At 40.6% G+C, this 23,208-nt stretch overlaps 1 protein-coding gene across 8 annotated transcripts in view; it reads right to left on the bottom strand.

The window, feature by feature from the left end:
- Window positions 1-23,208, bottom strand: part of klc1a (kinesin light chain 1a) — a 48,946-nt gene that overhangs the window by 8,269 nt on the left and 17,469 nt on the right. For 2 of the 8 annotated variants that reach the window (XM_075448328.1, XM_075448329.1), the window contains exons 5-15: window positions 18,379-18,607; window positions 17,349-17,436; window positions 15,539-15,640; window positions 11,919-12,092; window positions 11,669-11,768; window positions 11,326-11,378; window positions 10,938-11,005; window positions 10,406-10,514; window positions 9,291-9,452; window positions 2,705-2,838; window positions 174-240 (exon numbers count right to left, since the gene is read on the bottom strand). In XM_075448328.1, coding sequence (XP_075304443.1) covers window positions 174-240; window positions 2,705-2,838; window positions 9,291-9,452; window positions 10,406-10,514; window positions 10,938-11,005; window positions 11,326-11,378; window positions 11,669-11,768; window positions 11,919-12,092; window positions 15,539-15,640; window positions 17,349-17,436; window positions 18,379-18,607 — 1,286 coding nt within the window. The other 6 variants (XM_075448330.1, XM_075448332.1, XM_075448334.1 and 3 more) reach the window with 6 other exon arrangements.

Genomic DNA, 23,208 nt, shown 5'->3' with positions numbered 1-23,208 from the left:
TTTCTCTGATTATTTGATTGTCATCTTTCCTTCCACAGTTTAATTGCACCAAATATATTAATTTTCCTTCCGGGCTTTAACTTTTAACCACCTATCACAGGGCATGTTCCCAGTCAGCTCAGAAACAAAATGGACAACTTTTGGACTTATGCTTCAACACTCGGGCTCCTTACTTGGTAGTTGCCACTCGCAGCCTTGTCCACCACGTTAAGAACCCCCAGAGAGCTGGCTCGCTTCATGCTGCACCCACATGCAGAGAGGCAGGGTGAGGGGTCAGAGGTCAGAGGTGAGGGGGGTGGAGAGTCAGGCGTGAGGATATGAGCTCAGTGGTGGTTAATGACATTCATGATATTGTCACACAAAAGTTAGTTTGACAACCGTTTCACATGTTCGATTATTTCTCATCCTGTTTACTCATGTTAGAGGGTTAAACAGAAAACTTCGGTTCCTTTTAGTAAGAATGGGTCTACTGGTTGTAAGTTAATACATACCTTACTAAACATGAATGCATCAGTTACACAAGGACATTATGGTTTAAAAAAAAAAAAAAGGACTCAAGTCTTCATCTCAACTTTTACCCTCTGGAAAATTGCTGCAAACACTTGGAACAATATGAAGGTTGTGGTAACCATGACGACCCTAAGGTCTTGTCTAAATATTTCATGATTGATGATACATTTGTTCTATTTCACTTTCACTGATGCCATACTCATTACTAACAGATCCTGCTTTCAATCTGGCAACCTGAAATAGTAATTAGTTACCTTATAAGTTATTTGGAAACCGTGGCTCATTAAAGACTCGTGAGTTAACTGGTGAGTTAACTGAGCTACAGTCTTTTTTTTTTAACTGGTGAGTTAACTGAGCTACAGTCTTTTTATTTTAACTGGTGTAGGCACATTTCACATGTCTGTTAAATCCAGGCAAACACAAAAATAAACTAAGTCGGACTTCAGGAAAGTGGCGCAGTAGAAAACACCCTTCTTGGGGAGGAATGTAATTCAGTGAGCTCAGCAATATACAGTAGGGATGCACTAATAAAAGAATCTGCAAATGTTATAGAATGTAGCATCCTAGATGTGAATAAGAATCAGGTAAAACTAATTCTTAGCTCAAAAGACCAAATGTGGTTATTCTTAAAGAAAAATGCACCATGAGATTGCACTGTAAAAACATTTTCCATGCTCAAACTGAGGAAAACTTGAGGACAGTTTCAAATCTTGGACTCGCCTGACCCTCTGTTCCTACACTTCCCATCTGCTACTGTCACCATTGCACTTTGTAGCAGTATCACACATAAAACTGGCATCGTTTGCTGGTGGGAAGTTTAAATGTGCAACTTTAATGACTCCAGTTCTTCCTCTCTTACCCCGTTTCCCTGACGTGTTGCTGTCGAATAAAAGGGGGAAAAATATTGTCTACTAGTTCAAAAAGACATTTCTGCGGGTTTTTAAAACAATAAAGAGGACAAACAATATCCATCAACCCTCATGAGACACGGTGAAGAACAGCAGTGACAGGAAAATAAGACACCAGTGAGCACACAGATGAGGCATGCAAGTAGACACTCAGAAGAAAAAGAAATTTATTCATAAATAAAGAAAATTCAGCACAGCATTGAATTCTACACAGGAGTAGCCATGCAGACACGTCGGTTTCATGTCAAAATGAAATGAAAAGAAGGTGAAGCCTAAAAAAAAAAAAAAGTCCAAAGCTGTGTAAAACTTAGCCACATTTCATCAGTCCAAAAGCCACAAAAATGCAATAAATAGATGCAGTCATTAGTCATAAATGAGTCCCACAGGCATAACAAGCATGAAGGCAATTCAAAGGGAGACATTGGTAGTTTGCGTCTCATTGCAGATGCTCTCTGGCAGAGCCCATCACAGCGTGTGAGTGAAGGATTCATTCCCCCCCCATTTCATGCGCTACCTTTGGTTTTGTTTAGTGAAAAAGTCCAGACCCGGCCCTCTGAAATAATCCAAAATATGTATTTTATCTTGTGTGAACCAGCTAGTTTGCTGTGCACTCAAGAAAAATCAAATACAATTTTGCTAGGGATTTTATTTCAGGGGCTCCATTCTGAAGCAATTCAAACATCAGGTGAAGAGACACAGAATCCCGTTTTACTCCCTTTTTTCTCAGATGAAAGACGTTTCGCCACGTCTCAGATTTGTTCGACTAACAAAATACTGTTTTTTCTTTCAATGAGAGAGTTTTCCCTATATGACACTTTTCTTTAAGGTTTCCTCTGAGAACACTACAGATATTTGTTCCTAAAATCCTAATTCTAGAACTTCATTTAGAACACTTAAGTCATTCGGACTCTTTCTTCCTTAAAAGAAGAGATAGTGGGCAGAAGCAGCTGTTCACTCCACTGAACTATGAGAAAGAACTTTTATTCGTATATTTTTTTTTATGGCAGTGCAAGTAAATAAGGGTAAACAAATGCAATGGGGAAAAAGAAAGACCAAAGCATATGTAACAGCTCCCACAGTCAGTTAATGTGCAAACACAGCTTTAGAGCTACACCACTTCACCACCAGCAAAGTAGAGCAAATCCTTTCTTTTGGTTTTGGTTAGTGCACCAACCACCGAGTGAGCTGAAAGGTGGGCCCGCTCCTCCAGCGTATAGAGTGAGTCACCTGTAGCAGTTAGGGCAGGTGTCTGGGTGGGTGAGTGGGTGGATGGAGCGGATAGTTACCCGGGGTTTTTGGGCTCACTGTCTCGTGGCGAGCTGCCACCTTTCAGCTTGCGGACGAGTTTCTCGCTGCTGCGACGGATTGAAGCCCGTAGTTTACTGAATGAGCCGCTCCTCTTCAGAGATCCAGAGCCGTCCTGGTGGGACAAGTCACAAGGTTACGCTCCAACATCGAGAACATTGCTTTCTAACGCATTCATTAACATATGGGAGCATGTGTGCCCAAAGTGCTTAGAACAGCATCCTGTCTTTTGACAGTCACCAGCAAAAGCAGTGTTATGTTTTTAATCAAGTAAAGCACTGAATCAGATTCTAAATACAGTATTGTTTTATATACTTCAGAACTGTACATTTAGCTTCAAAGGCATTTTGGAATGGGCAACACTTAGAATAAAGTTATAGGCATCAGCAATTGGTCAAATACTAATATACAGACAAACTTCCTGTGGTCAACATGAACACTTTCACACAATCCAATACAGCATCTCTGCCACAACACTCTTCCTTCTAAAGCACATCATGCTCGGTTGATATCTTCGGCGTTATTGTACTGGACCGTCTTCAACTGAGAGGTCCGTCTAATTTCTTGTGCAAAACATCATTTGAATGTATAAATAAAGACTTTATAGCAGAGCTATCGTACTGGATTGCATTCAGTTTCACAGGCGCAGTGCATACAGATGTGCACAATCTCATGCCATCTCGTGCTCACACAGTGCAGTAATTCAGTTGCACGCTTATTTGCAAACCAAATCCCGTAACTGCGGCTCGTCTCTCCGTTCAGAACCACTTCACAGGTCGTTCTTTTCTTATTGCACTGTAGAACTGTTGAGGTGCCATCACATAAATGCAGTGTAATCACATATCATACTGAGCAAGGTGGGCCTGTCGGTCTGCATCCATTCGAGGCTCTTAGATGCTGTGAGGTGGATGTTTGGTGACTCAGCATTACTGAACGTGTCTTAAGCCGCTACTTTCTCCACCGTTATGTGGGCAAACAGTTGGTCATTTTTCTCCCCCAAAACATATCACAAGAATTGCCATCAGGAGGCAAATTTGATATCATATCATGTTGCCTTTGCAGGTTTGACGAGTTAGTTTTAAGACGTGGGGCACAGCAACACCATGTGTGGGGCAAAGCTTCACTTACCTTTGCATGATAGCTCCAATAATAATGTAAAAACATCTAAAATGATGTGAAGGACCTTGAATTTATCGCTTCCTACCAAAAGTATCCAATTCAAGTCCCCTTCCTGGACCAGCCCCTTTATACAAAAAGTTGGTTTTCATTTAACGTTATCAGGATGTGAGGGGAGGAATTCTCCCAATGAACCCTGTGAGGCTGCAAAACAACATGTTTTTTGTGCCTTTGACCATTACTCTACATATACTGGGGAGAAAAGTCCAACTAGATTTGTTTTAGGCTGTCAGACAAATAAATGTGGTTCTCAGAAAAATAAATATATGGACAAGGAAAGATGTCCCCGTGAGCGGAATCTCCCCCTTTTACACTTCTAGCCATCTAATATGTAATGTAAGTCCCCGCAACAACAACAGAAAACGTGCTACTTCAGCTGATCTATAAAATTCATTGTTTGTTCAGCTTTAAAATGCAAAGGTGAAAAACTGATGAAAATTATGTGCTGACTTTTGACACAAACTTATAGTGGATTAACCCAAATGTGATTCGATGATTTGGAGTGTTTTTGTTTTTTTTAAACGGACATGGTCTAAGGACTCTTGGCTTCCAGTCAGCCTTAGTTAATTCAGTGTGTTGCTGCTGCTGAGCAGTATCGAGGTTTAGAGCTCACTCAGTTATAAAGGAACACAAAAAAGAGAGGGAACACACAAAGAGGCGACAGGCACAGCTTAAGGTGAGCAGAGAGTTTAGCTTTTATTAGAAGTTAAGAAAGACAAACTGTAAGATGCACAAACGAGACAGGACACAGGAGATTAGTAGCAGGAGCTGAAAACGAGGAGACTAGATCTAAATCCAAACTTTGAAGAAATGCAACAACAACACCGCTTCTTCACACCAAATGCGCTTCACCCCCCCAACACCACTTACATCTATATACAGAAGGTAAACAGGCAACGCGCACCCAGTGTAAGCGGCTTTAACAAAAAGCATCAATTTTATCAATACAATCTGACATTTATTGAGAAACCATCAACTGCTGCAACATTTCTTATTTAAATCCACATTTATATCCATCATGCATGAGTCCTGTGATCATTTAAGTTTCCTCTTGATGATATTACAACATAGTTTACTCTGATATCACTGCAAACAGATGACACAGAGCACAAATTGACACACTAGTGAATACACTCTAATAGGAGCTGGAACCTACAAAGCTACAATCAACAGTGTTCTCGATCATGCTGATGAGTGACATTGATGTTATTTACAGTGTGTTAAGTCACTAATGTATGAGATGTTTTGATTCACCACTATAGATATTAGATGTTACGGTTGATTTAAACTACATTAATGAAAGAGGGCAGAAGCTTCTAAGCCCTCCAGAGGGAACAAGACAGAGAGGAAAGGAAGGTTTTATTACTCTGACCATCTCAAACCTGGAGACAAGCTTTGAGTGCAGCTGAGAAACTTTTGTGTCCATGTGCTGTATGGTTGGTCTTTTTCCTAAAGAAGACCTGGTGATGTGAATTTGTTTATGTCCATAACATTTTTAGCTGCAATCGGCTGTGTGAACACTCCATCTTTTTACCTGATTTACAACCAGACACTTTTCCCCAACAGTTTTATCAGAGTTTGAAAACTTGCTACACCTTTTTGTACCTTCACCATCAGTTTTATCCTGATATTTGTCTCCGTGATTTTCTCACTGACCCTTGGACCTGTAGCCTGTGGACATGCTCGGTGCATCAAATGGATCAGTTCTAACCAAAATCTTCAAAAACTTTGCTCTAGTAAACATAACCATTTTCTCTGGCTCTTAAATGCCCCTCACACCTTTGAAAGCCTCGACTTAAAATAGCTTTACATAAATCCTAAAAACAAACTTTTCACAGACCGTGTCACATTTGAAATAGAAATAAGTGATCTTATTAGCTCAAAAGCATTTTAGAGACCAGCCCAAACTGTAGAGAGTGTAAGGGCAGTTTGGATAACAATTTGAGGAATATTTGTTTTATGTGCAAACTGTCAATCCCCTTGCACAATTTCCCCAACAACCTGTCAAATTAGTCTACAGGCAAAATCAAAGCACAATTTCAAGACACTGGAAAGAGACAGAAAGAGGAAAAGAGGAGTAGCAGAGTTAGGACGGAAAGAAAAAAACAAAAGTGAGAAGCTCAAAATTTGTTTGCCAAAAAGAAACATCGCAGCAGTCGCTCCCCAACCAAAGCAGATACACAGTGGAACAGGTTCGGGGGGTTTCTAAGCAAAATTATTGTTCTGGTTCAACACGGCATGAAGAATCCCACCAGAGAAAAGACAGGGGGAGTCAGAGTTGATGAAAACGGCAAAGCTGAAGGGGTTGAGGCGATGCATCCGTCATGCAGAAGACAAGTTTTTAGAACCATAACAAGGCATCTGTAGTTATGCCTGCCAGTCAGACAGAGCAGGAAGAGAAGAGAAAGAAGGAAATATATACAGTGAAAGAGAGGGGAAAGAAAAAAAAATCAGCTAGATGAGATTTGTTTAGACACTCTGAATGAGACAGTTAGGTAGAAAGGAGAAAAGAAAGAAGGGAAAGCAGACATGACAAAGATAGCAAAGAGGTCATCAAACAGGTTGCTGAGCTCAGACACAGTGTTTTTTTTACCAGTTGGCATATATAAAATGAAGAGGCATCACCAGGTACACCAGTATCTAAGCACAGGGCATACAAACTACAATAATATTTCAGGTCCACTAAATTAAAACCTTTAAAACTAAGACGAAGCCAAAAGGAAACTGATGGCAAAGACAGGACAAAGCAGAACAAAACATGACTCTCACGCTGTCTGAACATATTTCACACCAACTGATTCAGTGGTGAATATTAGAATTTTACTAAAGGTCTCAGCTGACAAAACAAACTATAACACTTTCTATCAGCTTTTATTAGGTCTAAGTATAACCTGAAAGCTAACTATTGTTCACAATATTTCATTTCATTCTAAATGTCCAGTCCACAGTAAAAGTAATGCAAGTTGTGTTGTTGCCACTAGGTGGAGCTTTTTTACTGTTGGAACTGGTGCGTAGACACTGTGTCTGAGTCTCGAACAAAGGTAATAAACTTCCATCAACAGGGTTACAACTTTGTTAGGGCACCACAGAACACAGGGAGAGCAGGAAAGGAACACATGAGAGCAGCCAGATACCTACAGAAACAAAACATGTCACTGGTTGATTGTTTTTTGAAAAGAAGAAAAAAAAGCTGAAGACTCTTTAAAAGTCAGTGCTTTCTCTTTCTATTCATTTATCTATTTATTGCATTTTGTTGCACACAAAAGGTTAGCTTCCTAAAACCGTATGTGTAAAGAAAACATTTGATATATTCTGACTATTCATCAGTTTCTCATTGAAATGATCATTTTAGAACTTTGGAGCCTGGTTAAAATGTTTCTAATACAAGTAACCTGAGCGATAATTTCTTTGCTGTTTGACAGATGTTTGTGTAGTCAGCAAGGTAAAAGTAAAGCAGAAGTTTAAACAGTCTGTCCTTTCTCTCTGGCTGCAAACATGACGACCAAGTGTAAAAAAAATAAAAGAAGTCACAATTTACACTCTGAGGCAGCAGAGCATCACACAAATGCAAATGACAAATACAAAAATACATACAAGTACATGCGTAACACAACGGATCATTAACATTAACACAGAAGGAGTACAGTACAAAGCCCATGTTGAGTCAGAGTAGACTGATGAGTCACAGACTTACTCAGGAGTGAGAAGGACAGTGTTTTTTTCACAGCTGCCTGTGGAGAGAGCTGAAGTGGAAGTGATGATTTGTTCGACAGGTTGAAAACCAAAAAGTAGCTCGACAGCCGCAGTGAAGCAGTGAAGTGTAAACATGTTTTATCCACTGAGTGGTCTGGGGTTATAACAGCCTATTATATTACAAAATGACTATATATTGTGATTATTTTAAAAACATTCATGTTCATTATGTAGAACGTATCACTGTGACATCCATTTGTTGACTGAAGAAAATAACTGACCTTTTTGCTATTTTAGGCAACTGAATTGGAATTTACATCAAATAAATATGACTTTTAAATAAATAAAAAACAGCAGCAGTATAGCAGCAGCCGCAACAAAGCTTTGAGCTGATTTAAATGCCTACAGTAACAGACACATCTGTTTGATTTGACTTTTAACATACTTTTGGACAACTAAGAGAAAAAATATCTGCTGTAAAACAATATTTCTCATGTGTCATGAATGCATCTATCTTTTGTGTAAAGAGCCCTTTTATAAGATCTGTATTCATATTATCACTTCAGCCATCCATCTATTTCCTCTCAGATATAATAAAGATATAAAGAAAAATGTTGTTAAAGCTCTTCCACCTAAAGCTCTTTCCAAACTTGACAGCTTCCTTTCCCGTTATAAACATTTTGGATCAGCTGGTGAGTCTCGACAGAATGCTGCAGGCTAATAAGTGACTGACAGAATACAGCATATAGACATCAATGTGTCTCACGCTAAACCTCCCAGAGCCACAACCAGAGGTACAGAAGGAGCTGCTGATTGGTTGTTCAGGGTGCCATGACTACTGTTGCTATGTAAGTTGACGGGCTATACAGAAGCAGCAGCAGCAGCATTTTAGAAATTAGATGGTGAACAGCCTCAAGCGACCCCACATCTAGACGTTCAACCACTGCAGTCACTAGAAGCTGAGAAAAACACGGCGGATGCTCCAAACATCACCAGCTTGATTAGAAATGCGGCTCTGCAGCAGAGGGAGTTAACTAAGCAGAAAGATTTACTGCTGTGTTAAGAGTTAGTTGGAAAATAGAACTATGTAAATGTTAAACACTAAAAGTCACCTACTGTCACTGATTATGGCAGCTTTCAGCAGTGTGCAATAAACAACTATTGTGGGCAAGTAAAGCAACTGTGACAGTCAATCAGCATCATCAGTCTGGCACAATAAAACTGATCCCCCTGCTGTAGATGATCTGACCTGATCAGAATATTTCATTTAGTCGTAGATGAAGGAATAACTTCACCGTTTCTTTATTGAGAGAAACCGCTAAGAGTCTGTTTAAAGTTTAATTGTGTATGCTGGTACTGGGACAGTGCTAGAACCAGTTCAGAGCTGGCTCAGCTTGAGAACTTTGGGATTTAGGTTTAGAACTGGCTTTGTTTCCCACAACAAGAGAGCCATGTCCTTACATCACTTTAAAGACCCCCCCCCCTTAAGGGTATTCTGAATTTCACATAACATGCTAGTTATCCAGTCCTAACCAGCTTTAAAATGACAGAAGCATTTTGATAAGGGAGCAGGTTCAGTCTCTGTGTGTCTAAAACTGGCTTCAGTCCATAAAGAACCAAGCTGTGCATCATGTAAACATGTCTGTGTCCCTGATTTGAAGACTCAGTAATGTGCTGAGGGCTGTGTACTGTACTTACCCCGTTCCACTCCACGCTCATACTCACTTCCTCGCCACCGTCCGGCCCGCTCTCGTACTTCACCGTGTCAGAGGTCAAACTCTCGCGACTCCGTTGTTTCTCACGAGCCTCCGGCTCACTCAGGACCTCGGCCACACGCTGCTTGTGTACATTGTCCAGACCCTGGTAGGCACATGCACACAGATGTTGGCAAGACAACAATCAATGCCAATTCAATTAAGCTGATTAAAACAGAGGCTCAGCACCAGTGTCACCTGCAGCTTGAACACACTGTAACACACACATACTGTGTACAGCGGACAGCAGCTAGTTACAATTCATCCAATCCAAATATTATTAAAGCTGGAGACGTCTACCACATGCTGCTGTGAACCCCTGCAGACACCAACACCTCACATCTGACACCAGCGGTCAGGAGTGTTGGGACACTTCTAAATGACTGTCAGTAGCTGATACACAGTCTGTAGGTTCACATTTCAAGTTAGATTAGATTGTTCTTTATATATGCAGCTAGAAAACTAATTAACAAAGTCTCAATTCAACACATGATGAAATTGAGCACAATCTGATGTAATTAAAGCTGGACAGATGATGCCGTTATGTCATAATATGGTCCGTTTCCTGCGACCCTGCCGGAAAAATACATTGTTCAAAAGACCGACAGCTCAACAAACTGTTAAACTGTCTTGTTGTCAAATTATTTGATCAAATAAGCACCTTTTAACCTTTTACAAACTTGCATATCTTTGTCATGATGCGAAAATTAACAAAACCAAACAAAGAAATTTCTTTGTCATTCTACGACAAATGAGTGTTCTTAATTCTAAATTCATTCCTAAAACATCCATGTTTAACACGGGATCGTGAAGAAGTTTTTACACCTAAATCACAAAAGGTCATTTTGCTCTCAGCTGGAACTGCAGTGGCACTGTAGGAATCCAGTATGAATTCTCATACGGGTTACTTTTACTTTTAAATCCGGGATGAAAGAGCTAATTCTTGTTAGAGGTCGATGGCTGTGGCACCACTTTTTATCAAACGCCATCGCTACACAAACAGCGATGTCTTAAATCTGGCCAGAAGTCCCGTGTTATCAGATCAACTAGGGACCACACCTGCTTTCTGGAACGCATGGCAGCTTCCTCCAGAGTCTCAGCCGCCTCAAACTTGCCCTGCCGCCTGTAGAGGGCTCCCAGGTTCTTCAGGGTGGTGGTAACTGTGGGGCTAAATAAACGAATGCAAACAAATCTCATTACAGAGAATCCTTTTTGGAGAAACACTTTACTTCTTTTTTTTTCCCCAATCAATCATTTTTGAAGTAGAGAGTTCTTCAATTCTTTTAGAAAGGAAAAGAAGCAGAAAAATAGAGATATCTAAATAAACATGGTGCAAGAAACACAACATTTCTCCCACAAAGACATCTTTCTCTTTTTTTTCCCCCAGACTTATTGCTAAAGTGATCATATTGCGAAATGATTGTTTTTCAAACTTTTGTTTTGAATGATCAAATGACTTGGGTTTATCACCACAAACGCTGGGAGTGTGCATCCTTTTAAAGATTATCAGCATCAGCCAAAAAAACTTTTTTTTTTTTTCCTTCTGGCTGCTGAGAGCATCACCAAACTTTATGCAGAAGAAAAGACTGACCTGTCGACTTTACAGGCTTTGTACCAGCCTCCGTATTCCCCAAATGGTGAACTGTCCTTTTGCTTTCCCTGTGAGACAAGACAACAGTTTATAAAAAGATACTTTAAGGAACACATAAGATCCAGTTACTTTAAGTCTGAACGGCAAGACTGAACTTAGAAACTGATCTGTCAGACCCTAGGAAAAAAAAATCCAACAATTTCTAAACTGGAGGGTTTTTCTCTTAAGCCAATAAAGATGATAGTAAGTGGTAGGATTTCAGTCATATCAGGTGCTTTCAACTACGTTTTCTTTTTTTCTTTTTTTTTGGGGGGGGGTTAAACCTTAAAGACACAGAAATAAAAGAAAGACAACGTTACTCGAGAAGAAGGGTTTGAAAAAGACTCACCTTGCTTTGTTCCTCCCTCTCCTCAGCATGCATCCAAATCGGTTTGTTCTCATCTGCAGGGAAACACCACATCAGTGCTGACAGACTCAGATAACAGCAGGAGAGAGTTTCAAAAGTAACTTCTTCTCCTATCCAGCTGAAAGGTCATTTCTGCTTACAGCTGTGTGGTTACCCAACATGAAACCAGCAGTCTGAACACATTAAAGCAGATGAAAGTTTTGCTGAAAACAACTGAGTTTGTTTGAGTTTTAGCTTTCATTAGAGCTACTTGTGGCAATGTTGAAAATGTCAACGTGTCTCGGTGTGCTGGTGTTCACTCTGCAGTAACATCAGAACAAATTACCATCAACGGAGCCAAACTCTCTCTCATGAGCGCGGGTGAGGATTTCTTTGTACAGCGTCTCAGCTTGCTTGAACTTGCCCTGCTTTAGGTAACAAGATGCCTAAAGAACACAGACAACCAACAGCAGCAATCAGTATTACAATGGAATTAGAAAACCAGAGCAACAGTCAGAGGTGAGGTGCAGGTTTTCCAGGCCGGGGCAGCTTTTATTCAGCATTGTACAATGAGGACAACGCCTCTTCCATCTCACCAGGTTATTCTTGGTTTTGGCCACGTTGGGATCGTCGGGGCCCAGTTTGGTCTGGTAGATCTCCAGTGCTCTCATGTAGTAATACTCAACCTCCTCATACTTGCCCTGGTTCTGACATAGTAAGGCAAGGTTGTTCAGCTGCTTGGCCACATCTGGGTGGTCCTTGCCCAAAACCTGAGAGAAGCACAGGGGGGGACACAGGGGTTAAAACAATAGCCAAGAGTTGTAGACAGCCATCTTCATCTGGTCTGGGCTTTTTGGTCCAACTTCTTAAGTCTTGAAGAGAAATTACAGTCAGCAACAGTCCGGTGAGTCTGATCAGTAGCAGACACCCACATGGTTTGTCGGTACAACGATCCAGCCTGTAATTAATATTTCTTCCATGATATTATAACTGAGCGATTTTAGATTACCAACAGAAGACTGGCCAGTGGTGTTGTAAACACAAGCATTTTTTTTTTTAGGTGCACTCACAAACCTTAAAAAGGGTCATGATTGTGGGTTTTAAAATTAAGAATTAAATCTGTAATTTGTGCATTTCTGTATTTTCAACTTAATACAACAGTTTGAACCTTTGTCTGACAGACTTTCGACCTGCTTGATAAAATAAAAGCTGAATCCAGTACCAAACTGCAGTCATCACAGAATATGATATCACACTCTCTTCACTGAGCCAGCAGAAGCAGAAACACCAAAGAACAAATCTTTAGAAGTGAATGTTTGCTTCTTAGTGGATATGACAGCAGTGTAAGCTTTCCCTGTGTGCTGAGGAGGCTTAAAGCCATCATCTGAGTGCAGGGAGCGTGGAAGAGATGCTGAAGGATCAGTGCAGACGAGGTAGCTAGACCTAGAAAGCTGCATTTGAGTCTGACTAACCGGCATATAGAAAGAGACCAAAGCGAAGCAGAGAAAATGCAGAGCAGAGTGGAAAAGAGGAAGGATGTGTCAACAAAGAATAAGTGCAAGGGTTAAAGGGAAAAGGAGCACACGCCGTCGTGTTGATCATTGAGAAAGGAAGGTGCACCACAGAAAGAAAACCATGCAGGGTGTCAAGTTAAGCTATAAATCTTGAAACAAGTAGCTTGTTGTTTGTCCTTTGGGGACTTTGTGGCTTCAGTTTACTGCCCTGCAAGTGTGTGGGAGGTCTGAACACTGCATGATGGTCTCCCTCCCGGCTGAAAAACACCCAACATCACAGTGTCTGTGACCCACACAATATACGGAACTGTCAGAGGAAAGTTAGCAACTAAATTCACTAAGTCGTGTCTCTCCTTACCACCTCCCCAACCACATCACACATCTGACAGCTTTCCTGGAAAAATCGTTTGCTGGAAAAATGACTGCCGTGAGCGACATGAAAGTGCAACATCACTGAGGAGCCGATCTTGTTTACTGGTGCCTTTAAACACCAAAAGGGCTGCAGTCTGTTGTGGCTCCCGGGAAGCTTTTAGGAACACTGCCTTCATCCAAAATTAGGCAAATTATCCTCTACTTAAAACAACTATATCGATGCTCAACTCACAATAAGAACTCAGACATTAGGACCTCAGTACAAAGGAACGAACAGCAGTGTGTGTGAGCAGACTAGAAAACTTATTTTTGTGCTCTGGTCAGCTCAAGATGCATTAGATCCTGAAAAATAATAATAAATAACAATTCATCCGAACCGTACATTTCTTCTTCTTTATTTATTTTTTCCATGACTGCTCCTCTTCAGCCCGCTGTAACCTTGTTTTCTTCTGTTTAGCTATCAGTGATTATTACGTTGGGCTCTTCTGGATGGAAATCAAATTTTTTTTCAGCCCGTTTCTTAGAGTTTGGTCCCACTGACTCCAGTTTCTGCCCCACTGCTTTTTATTTCTTTTGTTGTGCATTTTCTATTTTCAGGCGCATTGCCTTCAGCTTCCTGACACTCTTTCCCTTTTATAATCTTCCCATTTAGTTTGTACTTGCTCCAAATTTTAGACCCAGCTGACTAAGAACAACCAACATCTTTTACCACACTTCCTGTTGAATTGCCTTCTTGTAACAGTTTTATCATTCTTTCCACTGTTCCAACAGACATCTCTCTTGTTGGGGCAATGACTCCTGTCAATCAGCCAAGTATAAGAGCTTTATTAAACTCTCAAAGCACTCTTAATGCCAGACTTATGTGCATATTTAGATTTTTGCACGTATGTGGAGTTGTAGAGAATCAGCTATTTGAACATTTCTTTATCACAGCAAGAATAATAAGGAATTAAAAAGGGTTTTTTTTATTACCAAAGTTCAAAGCTCACTTGGCAGTTGGATTTTCATGGTGCCCACCAGATAGTCAGGAAACTGATTTCCCTGAGCCTCTAAAAAAAAACTTTCTGATTCAGCAACTCTGCTGCAGTAACACAGCACCGCCCTGCCAGTGAAGGGAAACTCAGCAGCAAGTCGCTCAGCTTAAGCCAGAGCATTATCATCTGAGTTTAAGTAGCATAAAAAAAAATGAAGTCCTTCATCTTAAATGAAGCTGACGTCTCATTTTCAGCAGTCAGAGAAGGAGCGAAGGGGACGATTTGTTTAAAGGCAACAACTGACAGCAAGGAATGTCCTCTGCACTTTCAGCACTGCTGAAGCATTAAATTAAAGTTAAAAAAATAATAATTATGTAATACATTCCGGGTACAGAGACAGCCCCGTGATTGACTTCTCTTTAAAAGAGGAAGTGAAGTTAGTGTGAGGAAAGTTGGTAAACGCAGACATTAAAATTTCTTAGGCATTTAGTTGGGCACAATCGAAAAAAATTACGAGGATATGATTTAAAGTGTTTATATACTGACAAGTTTTTATCTTTTCTATCATTCTTAAACTTGGATACTTTTTCCATTAACACTCGTTTTACTTTAAGAGTTCAAAGAACAAAATGCGTCCAAGCTTTTCGCCTTTTTTCAATAAATGCAGGCGAGAAGTTTAAGAGATTACAATGTCTGTTAATGAAGACTTAACTTCAGCTAAAGCTGGCTGATTATGGAAGATTTTAGGTTTCAGACAAAGTCTTTACAAAACCAAAAAAGGTAGATGTGAGAAAAATTGATTTAACCGGTTAAAAATAAGCTTATTAAACATTACTCTCATCATATAGACTGGTAGGGTTACATACCTGTACAGCACTTAAACCTTCAACATTAAACTTTAAAAAAATAAAAATGCTGGATACTGACTTGCCCACAGCTGCCTCATCACATGTCTACTGTTCAAAAGAAGATTTTCAAGGAGGGACACGTTCTACTGGAGCCTGGATATGGGAGTGTACAGAAGGCACTACATAATGTAATAATCATAAAATTTTCTTCCATAAAGATGGACGAGGACACCGACTTATCCAGGATTATCGCAACACAACATGTATTTAGATGCATCTACAACTGCTTCAAAAATTGCTGCAAACTTTCGAGCAGTGAATTTGTCAGTTATAAAGTCAAAGACATTTTCATTATGAAAGTGAAAGCTTTAAGCCTGTAAGGAGTTGAGGGAAAAAAGACCAATGTTCCATGTTGCACCAAAAGCTGTTTGCACATTTAGTCCACAGCTAAGTTATTCTTCTCCATTATTTGTTGAACTGTGTCTAAATCCAGTCATGGTGGACCCACCTTTTCTCTGATCTCCAGCGCTCTCTTGCACAGAGGCTCTGCTTCTTTGTACTTCCCTCTCTTCCCATACAGAACAGCCAGGTTGTTGAGAGTGGCAGCAACCTAAGAGGGACACAAAAACATTATCATACAATGTTTTAAAAGCCTTAAAAATAATCTTCATCCATGTGCAATAGTGTGTAAAACTGCAAGATGTCACCACAGCAGTGTAATCAAACTGATATGGTAGGCGAGTAATCGACAAGGAGGAAAAGGCTGTGCAGAAACAGGAAGTGATTATGGTGGGCTGTAATTTGATCCAAATCAGCTGAATGATGGATCTCTAACATGTGCACTGAGGAGGAGGGAGGCTGCCGGGGCCCCTGCAGGTCAGCTCTGATCTCTGATCAATGTCCCTGTGGCCATGTGGACAGAATGGAAGGAAAGAGGGAAGGATGGAAAGACGGGTGAAGGTGGCAGTAGGAATGAGAACTCAGTCAAGAAGACAACAGGCAGCGAGCATCAATAGAAATTAGAGCAGAGAAGGACGACACTGCTTTTCCAGATATCTGATCTTTTTTCCTCTCTAACATAAAATCTTTACACATTTCCCAACCAGTGGTCTGTAAAAATACAGAGGGGTATACAAGTCTAGATTTACACAGACTGAAATAGGACCAATATACCAATTATAATCAGATATGTTTAATCAAATTTGACAAATGCAGATCCAGCAACTTGTTGATGAGGTACTCTGCTGCTTGTTACATCCTCAACAACAAGTGAAATCAGACAGCCAGATTCTTGCTAGCATCTCTGTTAAAGTTTCTATGGAATTTGAGCAGATCCCTGGGGTGCCTGGACATTTACCTCATCAGCACCCCATAGGAAAGTTCAAGGGAAGGACACTTCAAATTCCTGTTCAATGCACAGGCAAGTCAGGGTCTTCTTGTGCCTGAACAATTTCCTCTAATCACAGATATGGTTGATTTTGTGCTTCTAAGTATTCCTGTGATTCTGGCCAGAGGGTGGGGCCTCTTCCAATTGGGATATAGATGAATAACATAACATTGAGTTTAGAGGTTAGATCTCCCTCAATATCAAACATTTAAATCTTGGTGAAGAGAATTAGATAAAAGTAAGATTAAAGAGGAGAGTAGCAATCAGGAAACTGAGTCAGTCTCAGACAATTTATATCCAATCAGATTTTTTATGATGAATCAGTGGGGAAAAAAAAAAAATCCCTTCCTTGGGGGAAAGAAGGCTCACGGCCTGGTGGCAGGGTGAAAAGAAGAAAGAGGAGGGAGGAGGGCTGACCTCGGTTTCACAAATTGGAGAGTGATGGGGGTCCATACAGGGCAGACATTGGCCTGCTGGGGTTAAAATAGTTAGTCGACCTGCTTTATGCTTAGAGTCACATTGTAAAACAGATGAAGATCGATCCGAGAACAGATATGGATCAATTATTTATGACATCCACACTTTTCGTCACGGCCTTCAACAAACAGGTGTCATTTAAAATGCATAAGGGTTGTGTATTTGGTAAGTTTATAAACCAAAAAACATAGTCAGACACGACAGTGTTATCATTCTATTCATTTACCTCCAAATCAATGTGTTTCCTCCAGTGTTTACAATACCTGTATTACTGTTCATAAAATGCCTTTTATCCATACATTTTTTTCAGGCCAGTGACTTTAATAACTATCTCTCCTTGGAAAAAGTGTACATTGATGGACCGGCATAGGACATTTGTGTGATACAGACAATAAAAATGCCAATAACACAAAGAGTATCTTCCAGTTTTCCGGTGCAAAAGGAATGTACTTACAGCTGGATGGTCCCTGCCGAGAGTCTTCTCCCTGATTGCCAGAGCATCATTCAGCAGGTTAGCTGCCTCCTTGTATTTGTTCTGATCCCTGACAGAAAGAAGCTGACATCAATATATGGACCAAGATAGACAGAACAACAGAGAAGCACACAAAGAGAAGAAACATAAACTACTCCAACAATTTCCACTACCAGCCCATTATTTTTAGGTGACGTGGTTAAAACGGTTTTGCAGTAGTTCCCACAGTCAACGCCCGAGTCTGCTGACAAAAAGTTGACCCAGACTACTTCTTTAAGGGTATACCAAATCAAATGCCTAAGCTGAGCGTTTAAGCCAAGATTTATGCAAGTGAAACACAAGGTCACAATCCTGTAAAATACTTGGCCAGTACTTGTATGTCATTCTTTTGTTCTCGTCTTTCTTGAGCAGAGAAATAAACATTCTCTCAGTGCTACTGCTGCACTGTAAATCTTTGCTTTTGCCAGGCAATGTTTGGCTTCGCCTGACATCGAGGCACCGAGCTCTCATTTGGAGGCCAGTCACACAATGCTCTAAGGGTGCATGCTAAAAGTTTCAAAGGACATGCCACAGTGTTGTAAGGGTGACAAAAAGACTAAATATACTGTCATTATCACATGTTTCTCAGATGTAAAAGAAAAAAAATGGATTTGTGGAACTGTGCTATGGTTACCACGAGGTTAAAAGTATTCTTTTCAGTGTATCTGCTGCACACATCTAAAAAGAATGAATTCAGAGGCCTCTGGGGTCCTGGGAAGGCTTATAAAACAGTACAAGTGCCAGAGGACTATGAGTCAGTGCAGAGTAAAAGCAAACTTGTTTCAGCCAAGGTATGAGTTGAATATTTACCCGATTCTGAACAATACATTAAGACCGTCTTATTTTTCAAGGTGGACTAACAAACTTCTACTATCCACGTTTTGCAAACAGAAGATAATTGAACGTCCTTGGGAAAATACATGCATAGAGAACCCCAAATAATAAAGCAACATTCCAGATAGAATTTAGTTACCTGTAAACAAGTGCCAAGATATTGAGCATGGTGGCTACATCTGGGTGGTCATGGCCAGAGGTCTTCTCCAGGTCTTCCAGGGCCTGTTTGCAGAGGGGCACGGCCACCTCGTACCTCCCCTGAGAGGCGTACTGGATCACCAGATTGTGAAGAGTCCTCAGACGAGCTGGGATTTCATAGCCTCCCTGCTGGGCAGCCGCTGCTGCAGCGCTACCATGAGCTGGTTGGACTGAACACATAAAAAACAAACCAAAAAAAAAAAAAAAAAGTAGGAAACATGAGGACATTATGGTCTACACTTTAAAAAGAAAAAAAAAAGGTTTTCCTTGCATCCAAAGTCCGTTGTGTGTCCGAAAACTTAAATGTTCCATGAAAGAACAACAAATACCAGGCAGAACAAATAGCTCTGGTCACGTTAATGAACACATAACTGCAATGTGGATTAATCCTGAATTTAAAAAAAAAAAAAATTCAAATATTCCCAATTTCTTATTCGGAAATTAATGCATGTCCTTTATTTCAAGATAGTTCAAAGAAGTCTTTTTAAGCAAATTCAGAAACTGTGTCTGGATAACAGCAAGGCCAAAATTACAGTAATATTTAACACTGTGTGTTTTTCCAAGTGCCTAAATGATTTCTTTACTTCCCTGTTAGAAATGTTTAATTTGGTAATTTTTTTTAAAGGATAAAAGAAAAGACACACCATGCTAGATTTCTCATTGACTTCCTCTCAATATCAAGAATAATTTGAAATTGGTGGTTATTCGAATCAATATAAGGTAACTGGGTCAACGCTGACAACACAGCTAACATTGGCCGACAGTTACAGTTTGTCCTACAAAACAGGATTATTCACATGTGAAAAATGTCCTCATTCTCCATTCAGCTAATACGCCTCCTGTTTGCTATTAGGGTCAAGAATACTTGATTTAAGATAATTACAATCTCTGCAACACAATGAAATAATACATGAGGAATTTCAAAAGAATACCACAGCAAGGCGCTACAAATAATCACTTCCTCTGTATCCACACACACACACCATATGTAGTCAATGCTGAAGCTTGACTTAAACAGCCCAACATCCATCCATCCATTCCATCCATCCATTTCCTGCTACTGCTTAATCCAATTCCAGGTCGCAGGGGGGCTGGATCCAGCTATAGCCCAATATGACATTTGATTTTATCAACAAACAAAAGCATCAAACTCTCGACTTGATTTGTTTGGAAAAGAAACTACTAAAATTGCTGCATAAATGGAAAATGCTACAAAAAGTTCCATTACTAAAGTTACTAAAGAGGCAACTGCAGTCAGTCAGTGCGGTTACATGGCACTGAAAGGATCAGATAATTGTCTAAATTACAATAAGAATGAGTTGAGCAAGGGTAATTATCTTTGGATATATGGCAGTGAATGAATCGGATCAGAGGCACAAAGCATGTCATACCCCGATACGATAGGTGGCGCTGTATCCATTTCAACTATTGCTAATACAGCCACTTCCGGTTGACCGCTTCAAAAACAACAATAACAACAGAAAACTCAGGCATTCAAGAATATGGCGAATGACGAGCAAGTTGGAGCTAAGTCCCTCTACGTTTCGTTTATGGTGAGCATGGTTATTGCACAAACGCGATGCATAACAGCGCTCTTAGTTGCGATGATTAGGGGGGAAAGACGCCGCCGCCGATCGATACAAGAGAGTTTAATATGGACCAACAGGTTGTTATCGAACTTTGCCACTCTGCCGCAAAGGTCTCGACGAAAAGTCTGGATGGAGATCAGAAGCAAAGACTGGTGGGAGAGAGTGGTTTTGACTGAATTTGACGATGAGGACTGGAAAAAGAACTTTCGCATGACTCGCAGGTCCTTCAACAAATTGTGTGGGATTATGGAAGGAGTCATGAAGCCTGAGAGGGTGACCGTTCGTGCACCGATACCGCTCGAAATGAGGGTCGCCATTGTTCTGTACAAACTGGCCAGTTGTGCAGAATACAGAGTTGTGGCCAAACAGTTTGGCGTCCACAAATCAACGGCAATTAAGATGGTGTACCAGTTCTGCACAGGAATGGTTGCGTCGGCCATACACAACTTCATTAAGGTGCCCACGACAGAAGAAGCCATCAGCATAGCCAGCAGATTCGAACAGAAATTCAACATTCCACAAATCATCGGGTGCATCGATGCAACCCACATTCCAGTTATCGCACCAAGTGATGGCTACAAAGACTTTGTAAACCGCGAAGGATGGCCCTCATATGTCCTCCAAGCCGTGGTGGACGACATGTATCGGTAAGTTTGGGCCAACACCTTTTATCTAGTTGTCTGTGCATCGTGAACGATTACTAACTGCTGATATGATCCATTATAGATTCTGGAACATCCACTGCGAGCTGCCGGGGTCTGCTCACAACGCTAACGTGCTTAAGCAATCGACGTTGTTTAGCGAGGCACACCTTCTACCAAAAGTAAGTTCCACAGTACTCAAGATATATTAATGCGTGCATTAAATAGTATTCAGTATAATCCCTATTACCGTGTCTTCCACACATGTCGGAATAACCCGTGTTTATGAAACCTGACTGTTTAAAACACTGCATGAAAAGTGTAGCCTCTGCGGCTAGTGCAGCTACCACCAAGATGCTGAGAATTGTAGTATGTTGCTAGCTTAGCTACAAGAAGTGAAACTACTGCCCTACACTGGTAACAATTTTGTGTTTTTTAAAATTCAGGAACCAAGAGAAATCAATGGCGTCTCAATCAGCCACTTTCTGTTGGGAGATCCAGCGTATCCTCTCATGGACTGGCTCATGAAAGGCTACACCCATGCCCCAAACATCACCCCTGAGCAGGAGTCCTTCAACGTCTATTTAAACTCTGCAAGGACCACAGCAGAGATTGCTTTTGGGAGACTGAAGTCACGTTGGAGAGTTATGATGAAGAGCGGTGACTTCCACTTTTCATTCACCCCTAAAGTGATCGCTACCTGTTGTGCGTTGCACAATTTCTGTGAGGAAGAGAAGGAGCCTGTAAATCCCACCTGGTTAGATGAAGCTGCAACACTTGAATCGTACCTGCCACAGCCACGTGTCCATGCTAACAACTACGCGGACAACACAAATGGACAGAGGATCAGAGCGGCACTTACAGATTACCTGAGTGCAAACTTCCCCTTGCGCCAATCAGTCCTTTAGATATTTTGTTAATAATTGTTTATACAATTACTGTACAGTTGACACTTTTTTTTTTCATTCCACAAATAAACAAACACTCATGAAAGTTTTTTTTTTTTTTTTTTTTTTAAATTATAAGAAATGTAAAACAAAAGTATAAAGGCACACAAGTATAACGGGTAAAATCTCTTTAAAAAAAAAAAATCACACAAAATACAGAAATGTACAGCGAACATTGAGGTAGACTGTTAAAATGTGCAGTAGTGCAAGAGACCAGTATTAAATATGAACAATATAAAGTATAGCAGTGCAAGAAAGTGGTAGTATGTGCAGATTGAGTCCAATGTGCAGCCTACAGCTGGTGTTATTGCGGTGGATGGTCCTGAGAACCCATAAGCATAACCATTTTGCAAGAGTGGGTGGCCCCTGTGAATGCTCTGGGGGATAGAAGGGTGAGGGTGTTGCCTGGGAATGGTTTGGGGGACCGGATAGGGCTTGGAAGTTCCGCATACTTCTTCGGTAAACCGGCTTCCTCCATTTTTTGTGCCACCTTTTTAAATAAATCGCCATTTCTCGTTTTCCTCCCATCCATAAATTTTAAAATGTTCAATTCCTTGAGCTGGCTCAGCATGAACAGAGTCTGATCATCCGTCCAGAAGTGCGTGTTGCTTCTTGAATTCGCCATCGTATTTGTTTATTTCCGACTGCGGCTACAACAGCAGTAATATCGTCTCCTTCGACTTCCGGGTTCGATTAAATTTCTTGTCGGATTAAGATGTCTACATGATGTCTACACGATATGGGTACAGCGCCACCTATTGTATCGGAGTATGACATGCTTTGTGCCTCTGATCCGATTCATTCACCGCCATATATCCATGGATAATTATCCTTGCTCAACTCATTCTTATTGTAATTTAGACAATTATCTGATCCTTTCAGTGCCATGTAACCCCACTGAGTAGTGTTTATGCTGTTTGCAAATGGTCTTCTAAAACAACCCAATCATTTGAATCCATCAGGACCAGTTTACTCATTTTTGGGGAGTACCTGTTCACAAAAAAGTCATGTTGCATTTTTTAAACTGTCGGATACAACATGTTTGGTTTTTGGCTCGGCTCTGGAACACCATTTCATCTCAAATACATATTTTACGACATCACAGCCTTTAATTAAAAAAAAAAAAAAAGAAACACTGGAATATTCTGCAATTTACCATTTCATTCAGTATCTCTGATTTAACTGAATGAGCACGATGTAAATATTTGCACACAAGAGTCAACGTGTGCAAGCCCCGGGTGGACCTTCGCTGACAGCAATATACCAAAACCCCAAAAGCTTTTAAGGCAGTCTGAATAAGCTTAGAGAGGAGAGACGTCTAATCTTCTCCAGCACGAGCCCAGCAGGCGCGCACACAGAACCTCAGGCGACTCGTTTTCACACAGAGAGGATTAATGCCGGTGGAGGAGGACTTTGATGATGCCTTGTTTCTCCACAAACAGCCCATTCCTCTGAATGTCTGAATACAAGTTTTCCTCAGTTCTTGACCTACAGTCCTCTGCTTTTCCGTGCCGTCTTTATTTCTTTAATTCATTTGCACGAGGTGCGTCACCGCAATAAATCGGACTCAGCAATTTAAAAAAAAAAAAATTTA

The sequence above is a fragment of the Odontesthes bonariensis genome, chromosome 17, assembly GCF_027942865.1.
Source record: "Odontesthes bonariensis isolate fOdoBon6 chromosome 17, fOdoBon6.hap1, whole genome shotgun sequence".
Classification (NCBI taxonomy): Eukaryota; Metazoa; Chordata; class Actinopteri; order Atheriniformes; family Atherinopsidae; genus Odontesthes; species Odontesthes bonariensis.
This window is presented reverse-complemented; position numbering and strand designations above follow the sequence as displayed.